This window comes from Mus caroli, unplaced genomic scaffold (genome assembly GCF_978045245.1).
Source record: "Mus caroli unplaced genomic scaffold, Mus_caroli_1 scaffold_6, whole genome shotgun sequence".
Classification (NCBI taxonomy): Eukaryota; Metazoa; Chordata; class Mammalia; order Rodentia; family Muridae; genus Mus; species Mus caroli.
This window is the reverse complement of record NW_028227261.1, coordinates 95,770,834-95,788,309: the sequence shown is the minus strand read 5'-3', so window position 1 is coordinate 95,788,309 and position 17,476 is coordinate 95,770,834. Positions and strand designations below refer to the sequence as shown.

Below are 17,476 nucleotides of genomic sequence, written 5' to 3'. Positions count from 1 at the left end.
TGTCTGAAAGAAGTACAGGGATGGAAATGGAGAGGAGCCTGAGGAAAAGAAGGTCCAGTGACAGGCCCAAAGTGGGATCCAGCTCAAGGGGAGGCCCTAAGGCCTGACACTACTACTGAGGCTATGGAGTGCTCATAAAAAGGGACCCATCATAACTGCCTTCCAAAAGACCCAACAAACAGCTGAAAGAGTCAGATGCAGATATTTGTACCCAACCAATGGACAGAAGCAGCTGATCCCTGTTGCTGAATTAGGGAAGGCTGAAAGGAGCTGAGGAGAAGGGCAATCCTGTAGGAAGACCAGCAGTCTCAATTAATCTGGATCCCTGAGCTCTCTCAAACACTGGACCATCAAACAGACAGCATACACCAGTTGATATGAGGCCCCCAACACACATACAGTGGAGGATTTCCGGGTCTGTGTTCATCCTAACCCTCAAGAGACTGGAGGCCCCAGGGAGTTTAGAGGTCAGGTGGGGTGGGGGGTGGGGGCATCCACATGGAGACAGGGGTGGGGAGGGGAGGAGGTGTGGTATGTGGAACAGTCGGAGGGTGAATGGGGAGGAGGCAGAGAATGGAATTTGGAGTGTAAAAAATAAATTTAATTTTAAAAAAAGAAAGAAAAAAATGTGACATTTCCTTGTATGAAAAATAGAATTACATAGCAATACTAAACGATCAGCAATAGCAACCCAGAATTAACCTTACAATGGAAAATGATGAAGCTGTTAAAATAAATATGAGTTGTCTCCATAGTTGTAAGACTAGCTACAGGCTCTACTATCCATTAAATAAGTACAAATCTGTGCCAGCAGTGCGCTATCTTTTGTATAAAAGAAAGAAAAACATTTTAAATGCATTGTTTTATGTATATATGCATAAGCAAACAGAAAGTTCCCCCCATAAAACTATTAATGTTCTTTGCATGTTTGTCAGAGGCAAGAGAAGGGTAGAACACTGAGAAGATTTAAGGAGGCAGTACACAATTACAGAAAAGGGGTGTTTTATTGACAAGTATACAAGTGTGTTTTCAAAATATGTGTTCCTATTATTATAAAATATTAGCTTACATTCTTTTCAGTAAGTATTTGGTTATAGGAAAGTTTAAAATAACCTAAAAGTAGTGAAAGGCATAAGACTGGTAGGAAAACCAAAGCCTTTCAATTAGTTTGAAATATCTGAGTCCACAGAGAAAAAAATAAAATGTATCATGAGGTCATACCTTGATCCATTCTGTTTTGTCTACAAATTTGGTAGCCAATTTTTCTGGATACACCGACACAGCTTCCAATAGACAGTACATGACAGGCAAACCTAAATAAGAATTCAGAACCATTTTAACTTTCATGAAAAAGAATTCATTTTTACAGAAATCCCTAAATTTCTCTCAAATATGCTACAAATTCTGGTCTGAAAGATCAAAAGATTAAACTCTAAATATAGAATAAAGTTCAATTATCAAAAGGATGCCCTGCTCTTCTCGTGCATTTTCAAAGACAAAGTATGTATCTAGTATGTATCTATACCAGCATTTTCTTTCTGAAATGAAAAGCATATCAAGGATCAATCAGGTAGGCTTCGAATGTAAACAAAGGTCAATGTTTAGTTACAGAAGTCAAGAAGGTTGGAATACTTCTACTGTAGATTTTTATTGAATTTTCTTTGATAATTTCATATGTTTATATAGTATATTCTGACTAGTGTAGCCCTCAACCCTCTATTATTTCTCTCATTCCTATTATCGCACACATACACACGTATAACCATCTCCTCCCTACAAGTATCTCTCCCAAATTAATGTCTTTTATTTTGAGGCCCAGAGTTTAACCAGGATCATCTCTGAGACCATGAGTTTGGAACCTACCCACTGAGCCAGATGGGCAAATACTGAAGAAAAGGGTAAAATTAACTTTTTGTTTACTTGTTTTGATATGTTTTTCTTAGTATGATTAGCTTCTTACCTCCAACACCTGCTAACAGCTGTTGAAGCAGGCCAATGTAGATCTGAACAGGGTTGGTTTCTCCACTCTTATTAGAAGATGAAGCTGTCGCCTGGCTGTTTGACATCAAAGTCCGTATGTACCGTCCAATAGCCGGAGCATGATCTTGCATATCAGCCAAACTCTGGGAAGTGGGTACCACCCCTGCACTATGAGCCAGGCACATGCGCAAGTACAGAACTATCTAAAACAAAAAAGATGAGAAATACCAGCTTCCTTTTAAATTTTATTTTATTTAATTTTATTTGCATTGGTGTGAGGATGTCAGATCCCTTGGAAATGGAGTTACAGACAGTTATAAGCTGCCATGTGGGAGCTGGGAATTAAATCCAGGTCCTCTCCAGCCCCAAAGTCCCAGCTTCTTAAAAAAATCAGAACTGAGGCATAATCTTCAAAGTGATAATTTTCAGTTTTTACATTCCTTCTTAACAAAACTTTACAAAATCTTAATGGAAGCCAGGAAGCAAGATTCAATATGTTAAGTAAATTATTATAATTTAACAAAAGGTATTAAAACATTTCACAGATCCAGATATGTTTTTAAGGGAAGTAAAAAGCTTGAGTTTTGTTTCTTCTTCATGCTGAGATTGAAGCCATTTCCTTTCAGATGCTGAGCATATATTCTACCAAGGAATTCTGTCCCTAGCCATTCTCTCACTCTAAACAAGATTATTATTTAACAGTTTAAATAATTTAAAACATAAAATTCACCTTAATGGGTGTGCTGAGTTAATCCTCTCAAAAAGTGTGATAAATCTTATTTTGTTTTCTAACCTTGAAAACTCTAGCAATTTCAATAGTATGTTGACTTTAGAAGTTAAATCCAATTTACTACAAAAGCCCAACAGTAACCAAATATTCTGTCATAAAAAAATAAAACAAAACAAACAAAACTCTTGCCGGGGCCAGAATCTGGGAGTGTGACTCAGCAGTAGAGCAGTAGAGTACCTCCCTGGCATGTCTAAAGCCCCACATTTTATTCCCAGTACAGGGGCTGAGTGTGGGTAGAAAACTTCGAGTTAACTATAAATTAAAACAAAACAAATTACCAAATACTGGGTCTTGTTTTTTCAAAATAAATACCCTAAAAGTACAATGAAACCATGATATGAGTTTACCTATAAAGCAAAAAGATCAGACACAGCAGCTTGGGTATGATGTTAGTTTTTAGTCATTACAGAAAGATGCTGAAGTCCTACCTCTCCAAATGCTGCTGGATTAAATGGAAGGACCGTGGTTCCGGTCATGTATTTGACTGGAGTTTTCATTCGATGAGAAGCCTAATAAAAATAATTCCAAAACAAATAAATTTTTGAAAACCAACTGTTCTCTTACTCAACTGAAAATAACTTTATTGCTAGCTCTATCACTGTTATCCATTTGCATTATCTTTGATTTTTGTTTTGTTTCATATATAATTTGTATGTATCTGTATGTGTATGTAGATATAGATGTGTATGCAGATGTATATGTATATATGTATAGGTGTTTGCCTGAATGTGTATGTGCATCATATTCAAACAGTGCCTATTGAGGCCAGAGAGGGCATCATATCCTCTGCAACTGGAGTTATAGAAGGATGTGTGTTACCACATAGATGCTAGGAATCAAACTCAGGTCTTCTGGCAAAGCTCCCAGTGCTCTTAACCCCTGAGCCAGCTCTCAACACCTTTTATTTGCCTTTTTAAAGAGTTTTTCTCGTCAGAAAAATTAATCTTGTTTTATTTATATGCATGTTTTGCCTGAATGTATCTAAGTGTGCCTTATACATGCACATGTCTTGGAGGCAAAAGGGTGTTAGATCCACTGGACGTGGAGTTACAAATTGCGAGGCACCATGCAGACACAGGAAACCAAACCCAGATCCTCTGCAAGACAGCAGATACTCTTGACTGCTAATGAACACACGTGACTGGGTGCAGGTGCCCACAGAGGACAGATGCATTGGATCCTCTGGAGCAATAGTCACAATATATACTCAAAAATATACTCAAGACTAGGTATACGCAAGACTACTCAAAGTAGGTGTACGCAGGTCCTGGAAATCAAATTCAGATATACTACAAAAGCCACGTATAAACTTAGCTAAGCCTCCAGTCCATGCACTTGTCTTTTCTAAACAAAACACTGTCCTAGGGCATGCAGCTCTCACAAAAACGATAGTTATCCTCTAACATAATCAAAATAACACCAATGTAAAAACTGGGGCAGTCAGCACTGAGGATTACTGCTCCCAATGCTCTGATTCAGCTGCAGAAACACTGCACAAAGTGAAGATTTACAACAGAATATGGAATAATAATCATGGAAAATCTCAACTGCTCTCTAAAGCATCCTTAAATTGATGACACCTGGTACCCTTAAGAACAACAATTTTTTTAAAGAAATGTTTTTTAACTATGTCATACCAAAGAAAATGTTTTTGAACATACTCAAAATGTTTACAATCATTAAAGGAATTATAAGTCATTCATACTTTGGAAAAGCAAATTAACTGCATGTAAAAATTATATTTCTCTCCTTGCCTTGTGGTTTCATCTTACTGTAAATACTATAATTGCTAGGAACTTTAATTATTGCATCTGTACTTTTAAAATGTTGATTTTTATTTTTAACATTTATTAAATGTTTCAAACTAAGTACCTATAGTTACAATCCCTACCTTTTCTTGAATGTAATATACCATTTCTGGAAAAGATGGCATCTGCTTAGAAGCACTTTCCTTTTTATTTCTACCAGGAAGACATCGTAATACGCGCTGTGCTTCACCATGGACTTCTTCTCGTCTTTTAGATGGACAAATAAGAAGTAAAAATTAAATTTTAACACCTGGAAAGTCATCACTTGAAGAATGAAAACAGAAATTTTATTTGACAGCTAGGATTCTAACAAAATGTCTTGAGTATATTTTTGGCTATATAAGCAATAAATAAAAAGTAATGTAAGAAATTATATCCTTTTCATAACAGTGATATCTGCTGAGTCACTTGGCTTGCATCATTAACAAGACTAATTACAACTCATTATGTAAATTTCTATTTGCATGTTTACTCTTATTAAAACTAAGTCACAAACAACTATGACATACATTAAAAATCATTAGAGAATCCTGTGTTCTGTATTCCCACCTCAATTCTGACTCCTCTTGGTAGTTGTCTACAATGCTACAAAACTGGTAAATGTATAGCACTGGTAATCTCTTTCAGAACACCTAGAAACTGCCTTCACAGCTTTGCTTCCACACCACACAAGTCTTCTGAACAGTCCTTAGCTACCTCTGGGCTGTCCTCAATTCCTAACAGGGCCTAATAAATAGCAGAACAGACGGATTGAAATCTTGTTCTAATATCAATTGCTACATTAACTTGAAATCCCTAAGCAATCTGGCATGTAGTTGGAAAGGGAGAAAAGGAGAGGTAGGAGGTGGGGTGGGGAAAGGTCAACAAAATCAAGATTAACAATCCAAAACCAGTGGTGCCAAACTGAAATGTAAATAAATAAGGAGAAAATCAAGATCAGAAATCAGAAGTAAAGGATCTGTAAAATATCAAACAAAGAAATCATATCACTACATACTGAAGATGGACATTAAAGGCAAAAAGCTGAACTCATTAAAATTCTCAACAGTTACCAAGTAACTTCTTGTTATTTTTTAAACAGACCTCAGAGTTTATAGAAAGGATATGCAAGTGATAAAAGGAAGCTTAATTTTATTTAGAGCTTCATCATAAATGTGGCTTTAAAATACAATAATCTAATTTAAAAGGAATAACTACAAACTATGGCAGATATCAGAGTACTTCACACATCTTAAGATATCACTGACTAGGGGTTGGTGATATGGCTCTGTGGTAAAGACTGGCTGCTCTTTCAAAGTTCCTGAGTTCAACTGTCAGCATACCCACCATGGTGGCTTATGACCATCTATGCCCTTTCTAGCATACAGGTGTACGTGCAGACAGAGTAAGCATACATTAAAAAACAAATGCATAAATTAAAAAATTATAAGATATGCCATTGACTATAAAACAGAAAACAGGACTCTTAAGAATTATTTTTAAATGCACACATATATTTTACTGTATTTACATATGATTTAAAATTCGGAAATATATAAATGAAAAAAGATGCCTTATTAGTATAGAGAGTAGCACATTGGTCTCATTAAAAATATACTTCAGAATTGTCATAATATAATTCACTAACAAGTTAAAAAAAATATATATACACACTTAATTTTTAAATCGTGGTATATTAGACATAAAATGATATTCCATCAACAACATGAAATATTAAATATGTATTAATCAATAACGTTAATCCTTTTTGCTCCTACAGAGGAACTCTATGGATAAGTATATATATCTAAATATATTTATAATACTTATACAATTAATAAAACCTTATGGTTTTATTTACATTTGACTAATTAGAATTTTCTATTCATATTATCTATGTCATATATTATAGATATACTTATAATTCAATATGTAAATATACAGCTATATGAATTACAGGTTACCTGAAGGGGTATACTTTGAATTCCTTAATAAATTACTTCTAATTTTCATAAGCCAACTTTGCAACCAATATAAATTTGAGTAATTTTAAAATATTCTTAAAATTAACCCAACAACCAACATAAATTTTACTAATTTTAAAATATACTTAAAGGTAACCCAAATTCAAATTGACAGCTTTTTAAACTTACGGGTCTCCTGCAGCTAGTAGGAGCAAGTATCTGGAAGGTATATGATCTGAGGGAAACACCGTGCTGGCAAATTTCACTGCAACTTGCCGAACTTGAACTTCAGGCTATTGAACATACACAAAAAAACATCCACCCACACACCCCAAAAAAGAATTTAATTATCAGCATCTCAATCCAGTCATAAGTCAAGCTAACTGTATATCATTCAAATTTAATATATCAATAAATATACACTGAAACAAATAAAAATCATTTGTTCAAGAACTCTCTTTTGATGGAATAGAAAATGTTGGATATTAAACCCAGGACCTCACAATTGTTATATACAAGGTCTACCACTTAGCCCTGTTCAAGATCTGCTTAGAAGTATTTGACATTATGTAATGAGCACTTTTATGACTTACAAGAATCCTGCAGACAGACCAAAGATCTACAAAGACCCTAGCTACAAAGGATCTCTGTACATACACATCTCTAGTGCAAACATGGAGGGAGGCACAGTCATTGTGAGGTTTTTCATCACTACTCTCCTCTCCCCAGCTCACAAGTGAAATTCAAATGTTTTACCAGGGACATAATCTGACCTTATTTACTATAATTTTGAAATAAAAATATCTCTATCATTCTCAAATTTGTTCTGAAGTTAACATTGACTTCAGATCAGAAATTCAACAATGCAAATATATTCACTTTGATTAAAAATTTATGAAATTAAAGGAGGAAAATACCTAATAAAAAATATTTTAAAAATTTGTGAAATTGGCCAGTTTTTAAATTTACTGATGCTAACGGCTTAGTTTTATGTACCTTTCCTAAATATATTCCTCCAGCCACAAACCTAAGTGAAATATGTGAGAAATTTAAAAATATATGCCTTATTCTTTTAGAATTCATGCTATCTACATTCCCTGGGTTAAAAAAAGAAGAATGATATTAAAGAGTAGTTTTAAATTAAACAATTTAACCTAAGGTTCGGTTTAAAAGTAGTCTATGAGAAAACAATGTATCCTTGTCTTGGTGATACTACTATTTGGATGCATTTACGTGAGTATAAACAGCATCTACAAGCATTACACGTACATCACTCTTGCTCATAAGATTTTCTGGAAAAATTTTATGTGTTCTAATGGGTGTCCAGATAGGTCTAAGAATTTGCTATGAAATAAGACCATAAAGCACACAAACAAGACACCAAAAGCATATATGACAAGACTCACATATACATACAGCAAGCTCTAAACACATACAATGGTACAATTTGCTCTTCATATTTCAGTGGCACCAGATGCTTTTCTGACTATCTTAATAATTCCATCACATGAATATATCATGGTGGTCTAATCTTTTAAAAAATACATTTATGTTTATCTCACCAGTATATTCTAATAATTACCTCTCCCAATTTCCTCTATCTCTAAAAATGGAAGAAAAAGAAGTAAGGCAAACATTCAATAATGTTTTATTATATATTACAGGTTATATGTACATATAACACAATACATATATGTTACAAATAACATAACATACACATATACATATAACCTGTAATATACACCTAATATGAATATAGTTTGTAGCAAAAATATATATTATATACTACATATACACACTGTCGATATCCAAAACGCCTACAAATATTCCCTTGAAAAGCAAATCGGAAAGTGAAGGAAGGGCATGTCTGATGGATGGTACTAGGTTTCTTCCTACAGGCTCATTTTGACAAATGCGATTTGTCTTTCTGCATTTGCCTAACAGTGATACCACAGATCTCTTATGGCAGTGTTCAGCTACCAGTTATGACAAAAAAACTTTCAGCTTGGAAAACAGCATTAAGGTTAGTTTTCCCACATAGAGGCTTAAATATAAGTCATTATGCATACTTCAACCCAAAACCACAGTTCCATCATGAAGAATTTAAATGATCAAAGTCATAAATGCAAACCAGCAAATATACCTCTTAATAATCAAAATTTTACCGAAAAAAAAATTTCAAGCTGGGTGATGGTGGCGCACGCCTTTAATCCCAGCACTTGGGAAGCAAAGGCAGGCAGATTTCTGAGTTCAAGGACAGCTTGATCTACAGAGTGAGTTCCAGGACAGCCAGGGCTACACAGAGAAACCCTGTCTCAAAACAAAAAAACAAAACAAAACAAAACAAAAAACAATTCAAATTTCCTTCTAAACACTATACAATATGGCAATAAGCTCAGTAGAAGTGTATTTGCATTTGAGTAAGTGTATTTGCATTTGTATTTGTATTTCAGCAAGACCCTGGGTTCAATCCTCACAATTATAAAATAATTAAAAAGTAGTACTGTCATATGCAGCAACATGAAGGGACTAGAAAACAGGTTAAATCGGCACAGAAAAACAAACGCCACTCTATCTCACTCAGACTTCTATCAAGTCTCTCTCTCAGACTTCTATTGAGTCTAAGACAACTTTCTAAGAAAGTTGATCTCAAAGAAACTGAAAATAGACCAGTTTACAGATAAAGAAGAGGACAGGGAAAGATCAGAAAAGGTAGGTCCACAGGTACCAAGTAAGTTAGATACAAAAAATTAAGTTCTGGTGTCCTAGTGTATAAAAGAATAACTACAGATGCTAAAGTATATTGCATATTTAAAAGAAAACCAGAAAGGGGATTTTTCATTTATCCTGATTGGAAAAGTATATAATTGTACACATTTACTGAAAATGATACTCTTTATGTATAATTTATATTTATCAACAAAAAAGTTAATGTAAAATATATATACGACTTACCTTTATCAAGTATGAAGCTACAAGTGCCTCCATTAAAGTTCTCTGTGCTCCTTCTAAGGTACTATAAGCTCCAACCATCATAGATAATGCTTCCTGAATAGCAAGTCGAGTCTCAGGTTCTTCCTGTACAGACAGTAAAAATGGTGTTTTCCCCCCTGCTGACTTTTAGGAAAGTATCCATGAAGAAGTGTATACACTATTTCCCTACCTTACAGAGGGCTTCAAAGAGCTGTTGCACAAGAGCTATGTCCTTAGTGAATAAATGGGGCATTCGACTGTAAGAGAATGTAAGAATATCATTAGCATAAATGTCCATGGAATGAAAAGGAGAGAAAAAGAAACTATATATAGAAACATTCCTCAACTCACTCTTTCACAACTCTAAATACAATGTCAGTATCATTAGCTAACTTTCTCCAGGAGCCAAATATTTTGTAAAGTGATTATTTAACTTTTCAATTATATAATCCTCATTAACATGTTTTCATGATAGTCCTTCTATAATATTCCAAATGCTCAGTTAACATTCTTAATTTTAATGTGAAGAGATAATAAATTACAAATTAAATGAAAATCTGTCATAGTAAGCGGTTTTGCTACTTTTTGCTAATAGAGATAAGGACAGAGTTTGTGACAATCTTGTGCTGTAAACTGATCTTGGGTGACTTTCCTCTGAACCCTGAAGCTTCTTTCTTTCCCTCACAGCCTGTGTGTGGAGCCAAAGCAACATATGGGGCCACTGAAAACATTTCATCTCTTTCCCCCTCCAGTATGAAGTGAAGAAAGATGACACCAGAAGGAATTGGAATGAAGAAATCATATTGAGCAGAGGGAAATAGATATATCTTTGAAAACAGGATCATTCATGTTCATGTCAGACAGCATTATAAGATTTAGTGATAAAAAGCAACAAGAACACTTAAGGTTAATTGAATGTCTAGATTGTAATCCATTATGCAACCATAATGGTGACCTATTTTGACACAATTAAGTTTAAAAACTAATTTCAAGACTAAATTTAAAACTGTATTTTCAAATGTAAACTAAAATGATTTATATCCTTTCTAAAAAAAGAAGACATTGGCTTATTGCCATAAAATACATTTCTTGTTGGAATCATAGCAAATTATTCTCCATCTATTAATACCAGATAAATTTTTCTCAATTACCAACAGGTGTCTCTCACAGCAAAAATGGAAGAAAAAACTTTACTCACCTGGAGAGTTTCCCAACAGCTGAATATGCCATTGACAGTAGTTTAGGGTCCTTAAAATTTTTAAAAAGGAACAAAAATCACACACACAAAAATGCAATACACAGCAAACCCTTTTGCCACAACAACATTTGTTATTTTACTTCTCAATCACAGTGTCCTACATAATAATGCCATCAAAACAACAAAAACATCCAAACCCAGAACAAAAGAGAATACAAACAAAATCCTTAATTCACTCCAAATACACTGGTCACAAATGAAAGGGTTCTCTTATCTTGCACTAGTTTCATGTTATTTTCAATACCATGTATCCTGTCAACACCAAATTAATTACCAATACACTTGACTTATTGGGAAATTTATCCCTGCTCTGACAAACTATTATCTTAACCTCCCCCATCAAAACTGTAATAAGTATTAGTACAATTTTCTAAACACCTGTAATAAAATAAATGGCTTTTCATTTCTTATACTGTAACAAATTACTGAGATCAGAGTCATTATGGAAATTAGTGGCCTCCACCTAAGATACACAGCTTTACAGTGTCACAAACACTGATAATCAGCATTACTCAGAACACAGTAAAACTCCTGTAAGATCAATCTTGTCCATTTAACCTAGAATTCAGCTTCCAATATCTGAACACCCACTTATTGACACATCTGTTGGGAAGGTTTGTAAATGATACTTGGAAGTAAGACTAGATTCTGTGTTTTATCTGGAATGGGTCAGGCATGTCCAACATATTAACACGATTGTCATCTAACGTGTGCAATTGAGTTACAAGAAGAGGGAAGGGAGGGAGGGAAGGGAGGGAGGGAAACACACACACACACACACACACACACGATTTAAGTCAGTTTATAATTTTGGGTTGCCCTACATACATACCTATCATAAGCCACAGGACTGAACCCACCCTAAAACTTATTCTGCAATATAGTTTCTCTCCAAAAATCCCAAAGCATTTTTATTTCTACCAGTCATTCTAAAGCACATGATTATCTCATAATCTATGCCATAAAATAACGTTAAGATGTATTAGACCCTAAAGGAAAAAAGTGGCCAAGTAGGGGTGGTGCACGCCTTTAATCCCAGCATTTGGGAGGCAGAGACAGGTAAATCTCTGAGTTCAAGGCCAGCTAGGTGTACAAGCAAGTTCCAGGACAGTCAGGGTTCAAAAACAACACAAAAAATTTACCATGCTTTAAAAAACAGGCAAGCCCGGCGTGGTGGCGCACACCTTTAATCCCAGCACTTGGAAGGCAGAGGCAGGCGGATTTCTGAGTTTGAGGCCAGCCTGGTCTACAGAGTGAGTTCCAGGACAGCCAGGGCTACACAGAGAAACCCTGACTCAAAAAACCAAAAATAATAAAAAAATTAAAGACAGGCAAGCATTATTCAATGAAAGAAAAAAGCTAAATCCCAAATTGTGTAAACAAATCAACAATTTTAATCTGTAATACCTAACTAATGCTAATAACATTAATAATGTTTAATAACAATAACCTAACTACCTGCCTATGCTAAACAACTTTGCTAAGTCATTTCATTTTCAGAATAATACAATAAGGTAATTTATCCTTTTTCTGACAAACAAGAGACCAAATAACTTGAGCAGCTCGTCAAAGAACAGACCTAGGACACAAATTGAACTCTAGCTTTAGATATTGATCTCCCTGTACTGCAAAGATGGACTCATGTTTAACTAAGCCTGAGAAAATCAATGTTAGCTAGACTTAATACTTTATCGAGTTAGCATATTCTCAAGATATATAAGATATAGTGAAAAAATATAGCAAAGAAAATCAGATATTGGAAACCCACAAAATATAGCAAAGAAATCCCACCACTTAACTTATAGAATCAAAGTTTACTGAATGTATGTATTTTGATAAAATTGTAAATTGGTAAAATCTGAGCCCCTTAAGAATTAACACTATTTCCTACTATATAAGTCAACTCTAAATAGTTCCATATAGAAATAAAACATAAAATTATTTTAATTTCAATTTCACATAGGACATACATGTATCATAAAATGTATTCGCTGCCATACATGGCTTAAAGTAATGACATCCTTAAAGATGTTATCAGTTTTAACAACTATTTTTTAAAAGGCAAAAAAATTGCAATAGTATATAAAATTGTCACTTCAAATAAAAATGTTAAGAAACAAAGGTCAATGCCAAACATTTATCAATGGATGGGCCTGGAAGATTTACTACATTAAATAATTTATTAAATGGTAAAATTTAAAACAAGTCACTTACCTCTTTATATTCATTTATTAGCTTAGTGAGACCATTCAAAAGCATAGGACCTAGTGGTTTAATCTTGATTTCTGGGCAACTTGAAACAAAAACAAAAATCAAGATATCCTTTCAGAAGATCATTTAAAATATTAGCAATAAATGAAGCTGAACAATATTTAAGTGACTCTTTCTAGAGATTAGATAAACGACTCAACAATAAAAGCTTGTGCTGCTTGCTTCCATAGAACCCAGGTGTTATTCAGCACCTACACTGGGCAATTTACAAACTCTTCACAGGCTGCCACTCCAGCTCCAGGAGACTCTACAATTTGTTCTGGACTCTGCAGGAACCACCACATACGTGTATACGCCCACACAGACACATCCATATACACACCCTTTTAAATGAGAAAAAATAAATCTAAAAGAATGGAATCTCTCTTGCATAAACAAAAGTTTATTTTTAGGAAAGATGGATAGAAAAATACCTGAAACTTGATTACTCTAAATAATGAATAGTTAATTAGCTTTAAAAATAAAATAAAACTTACGTTATACAAATGTGATGTACAAATTGCAGGGACAGTGTTCTTAACTTTGAGTTTGTATTTGTACCAAAAAGTCCATCATATACCACCTATGTAAAATGAACAAAGTCAAAGATACCAATTAACAAATAACAATCTGGCATTTTCAAATAGCAGTCAAGATTCAATAACAAACCTCTGCACTACACCATGCTCCTCAAAACTAATGTAATTTCTATATTGAATATACTAGCTGACCACTTTTAAAAGCTAAAATATTATTTATATATGCAACAATGATAATATAAGTTAGGAATTTATCAAGTTTTTCAGTTTCAGAATACATACTCAGCTAAGATCACTTGTAAAATATACCTTCATTTACTACCACCAAAAGAAAATGAAGCCATGACTGAGAGATAAAAATCCCCTGTGCTAATAGACAGAAAAGCACATAATTGGAGGTCAACAGACAAGTCACTGGAGTCTGTTCTCATTCTATTATGTGGGTTCCAAGGATCAAATTCAGGTTTCTTGAGTGTGACAGTAAACTCCTTTACCTGACAAGCTGTTTTTGGCCCCTTCTTTTTCTTTTGTTCTTTTTAACAAAATTTTTAACACCTCCCTCATAGCAATATTCCAAAGACTAAAATAATGGGTGAAGCTTAGAGTACAGAAGCTGGTACTCTTGTTATGTTCTCAGTAAATGGTGAATAGTTAGGAGTTTTTCCCTTCTGGTCCCATCTCTTGCCATGCCTTCCCCCACATCTTGTCTGTGAATAAAAGCTCCTTAAATACAGTTTTCATGGCTAGGTCTCTCTCATGCTGCTGCTTCTACCCATACTCAGCACAGGCTCCCCTCTCCCATGATAAATACCTCCACATGTCCTGCTATTATTCACTAGAGCGTGCCACGGTATCTAGTGTTCCAGATCCCACCTCTCCTTCCACTGAACACACTCTGCTTTGTGCTCTCACTATCTGGTGGGCATCAGCTTCTACTGCAGTACCTCTCCAGTCTACGGCTTGGTGTTTATGTGTCCATTTCATCCTTGTAGGTGATAAAGGCTTTAATTTCCTGTCCCCAGATTCCCTGCACAGCATAGCAGTAAGACCACTCTGACTCTGGGATACAACAGGATATCCAAAATGAGTTCCTGTGACTGTCTGGTGTTTATTGTGTTTTAGAAACCAGAAATCTTAAACCAGACCAATGCACTGAGTATTTACATATAAAACTGTTTAGAAATATATATATATATATATATACACACACACACACACACACACATACACTGTGTGATACACTACAGTTTGCAATGTTATTTCAACAAACAAATATGCAAAGGAGAGGTAGAAAACCCAGAGTGCTGGGAGAGAGAGGAAGAACTAGAGATAGATGCAACAGTGATGACAGTGTGGGAGAAGGCTGCAGTGGGCAGGAGAGCATGGCATTACTGAGTAAGGTAGGCAGGGTGGTGTGCAGCCGTCTGGAGCTCTCCAAGGCTCTGCTCTCAAACATGCATGATCGCCCAGGCTCTGAACAACAGGATGTCCAAGATGGAGAATAGTCCATTTTCTGAATTGGGACTCCTTGAAAGACCCCTGAGTCCATGCTGCTTCTGGAGGCCATGCTGGTACCTATGATCTGTGCTATCCATAGTCCTTGCTGCCATCCCAAGCCATGTCAATGCCCAAGGTCCACGTGGATCCCTATGGACTGTGCTGCCACCTGGGGCCATGCTGATGTCTGTGGTCCTGCTGTTGGGGATCAGAAGAGGCATGTGTGCCGCCTAAAACCATGCTGATGTGTGTGGCCTGTGCTACTGAATGTTGATATCTATCTATGGCCCATGCTGCCATCGAAGGTCATACTGACGTCCATGGTCCGTCCATGCTGCAGCCAAAGATCATGTTGATGCCCATGTCTGTGTTGCCACTAAGGCCCATGATGACAACCCTGGAAGTCTAAGATTCGTGTCACAGCTGACTGTAAAGAGCAAGGAGCTTCTTTGGCAGCGGTATCGATCAATGACTGCAGACTCAGTTGAGAATGAGAGACATAGAAGGTTTCTATGATTTCTCTCCTCCAACTCATCCCCGCAAAAAAAAAAAAAAAGTCATTGAAAAAATCATTGAAGAGGACTCTTAAATAGTGATGGGATTCTGAAGCATAGCTCTTCCCAGATGATGGCTTTCGGGGTAGGAGTGGAAAAGGACTATTTTCTTTAAGGGGCTGACCACTGGGAGGTTGATCATGCTTCAGTGAGTATATGAGTAACAAAAATTGGACTTGGTCTTTCTTTTTTTCTTCTTTGAGGGGTAAGGTCACAAAGGTATGGGAGGATGGACTTGGGAAAACTGGGAAGTGAAGATGACCAGGACACATTATGTGAAACTCCCAAATAATCAATAAGTAGGAAAAAAGATATCATAAGAAAGCTATGTACCAATATCTTTTTATGAACATTAATAGAAAAGATAAACACTCCTTAGTCAACTAGTTAGTAAGCCAACTTCACATCAGTTATTATACACCATTACTGAATAAGACTGTTGACAGCACAGCAGGTAAAGGCATTTGCCATGCAAACCTAGCAACTTGAGTTCAATCCCAGGAACCCACATAAAGGACTCCATTTGAGGTGCTTTGTGATGTCCACAGATGCAGCATAGCTCACATACCTTCCTACTGATTAATAAGTTTTTCATTGTAAATAGCTTTTGAAGATAAGGAAGTCTCACAGACAGAATCATTGCTATAATAATCCATGTCAACAGAATAGAAAAAGAAAAATACATGGTTGTTTCAATTTATGCAGATGTATAAAATTTTTCATCTTTACATAATAAAGACATTCGGCCAGAAATAAAAAGAAACTACATTAACATTCTAAAAGTAATCTCTGAAGAAAGCAGAGGAAGATGGCGGCCATTGAGTTAAGATCTTTCAAATCACCTTACAGACACAAAACTGTCCTCGGAAGAACTAATGAAACAGGGTGCCCACAGTGCCTGGTTTGATTGTAACTCGAAAACAAAAATGAAGAAGACAACAAGGAAAAGGAGGAGGTGCAATGAAAAAGGCAAGAGAGAAGTACTTATTAGCTTCATTTTTCAACTAGAACCAGAAAAACATGGAGTTTAGAAAGCTTGCTTGCTTCAGGTAAGTCAAAGGAATTAAGTCCAGGCCTTAAAATCCAGTAACAGACCCACAACTACAAGAACCCCAGGACCAATGCCACTATTAAATTATTAACTTCAGATTGAGCTACTGGAACTACAATTGAAAAATCTTTATCACCCCTGCAACCTCTAGCTGCACAGCAGGAAGCAGAATTCCATCAAGAGTCCCAAAGCTACTTTAAGATATCTTGGAGGTCAGTTCCATGGCCACAATGGTAGAAATTAAAAGCTCCATAACCGCTACTCCTGATCTGGAGTATACTCTGGATCTATTATACCTGTCCCAAAATAAGGCAAAGAAAGACCTGACTGAGTCTAAGGAAAACCCAATTTTGCCTCACATCACTGCCATCCTAAATTTGGCCTCAAGTATACATCACAGCTTCCTAAGACTATGCAATTCCCTATAGCTATCTGGCTTAAGTACATCATCAATGGAATTCTGCTGTGAATACTGCCCAAAACTCAGGCAGCATAATATGGTATAATACCTCATTTGCTGTATAGAACAAAGCAGTCAGCCCTAGACTTTGTTAGCTGATGGAGGCTCCTGGACAATCCAATGCTAAAAAAATCATATAAAGTCCTTATCTACCAGACTTCTAATCCAGCCCTTATCACCTACTCCTGACTGACTGCAGCAGTCTTGCACCACCAGTCCGTCCACCTGAGCAAGAGACAGTCCACAACAATGTGGAGAATGCTCTTCCTTTAGTATTGTAAGTATCACTACCTTAACAGGGTGTGAGGCTTGGGAAATGACATTGTGACAGCACTAGTGGCCACAGGCATGACACAGATGCATTAAGAGTGGT

The 17,476-nt window shown here is 35.8% G+C and overlaps 1 protein-coding gene across 4 annotated transcripts in view; it reads right to left on the bottom strand.

Moving 5' to 3' along the window:
* Window positions 1-17,476, bottom strand: part of Ecpas (Ecm29 proteasome adaptor and scaffold) — a 116,484-nt gene that overhangs the window by 44,117 nt on the left and 54,891 nt on the right. For all 4 annotated transcript variants that reach the window (XM_021159335.3, XM_021159333.3, XM_021159332.3 and 1 more), the window contains 10 exons: window positions 13,500-13,585; window positions 12,967-13,045; window positions 10,693-10,742; window positions 9,685-9,751; window positions 9,477-9,599; window positions 6,711-6,814; window positions 4,662-4,785; window positions 3,199-3,279; window positions 1,961-2,183; window positions 1,222-1,313 (listed from right to left, as the gene is read on the bottom strand). In XM_021159335.3, the coding sequence (XP_021014994.1) occupies window positions 1,222-1,313; window positions 1,961-2,183; window positions 3,199-3,279; window positions 4,662-4,785; window positions 6,711-6,814; window positions 9,477-9,599; window positions 9,685-9,751; window positions 10,693-10,742; window positions 12,967-13,045; window positions 13,500-13,585 (1,029 nt within the window). The remainder of the gene's footprint in view (window positions 1-1,221; window positions 1,314-1,960; window positions 2,184-3,198; window positions 3,280-4,661; window positions 4,786-6,710; window positions 6,815-9,476; window positions 9,600-9,684; window positions 9,752-10,692; window positions 10,743-12,966; window positions 13,046-13,499; window positions 13,586-17,476) is intronic.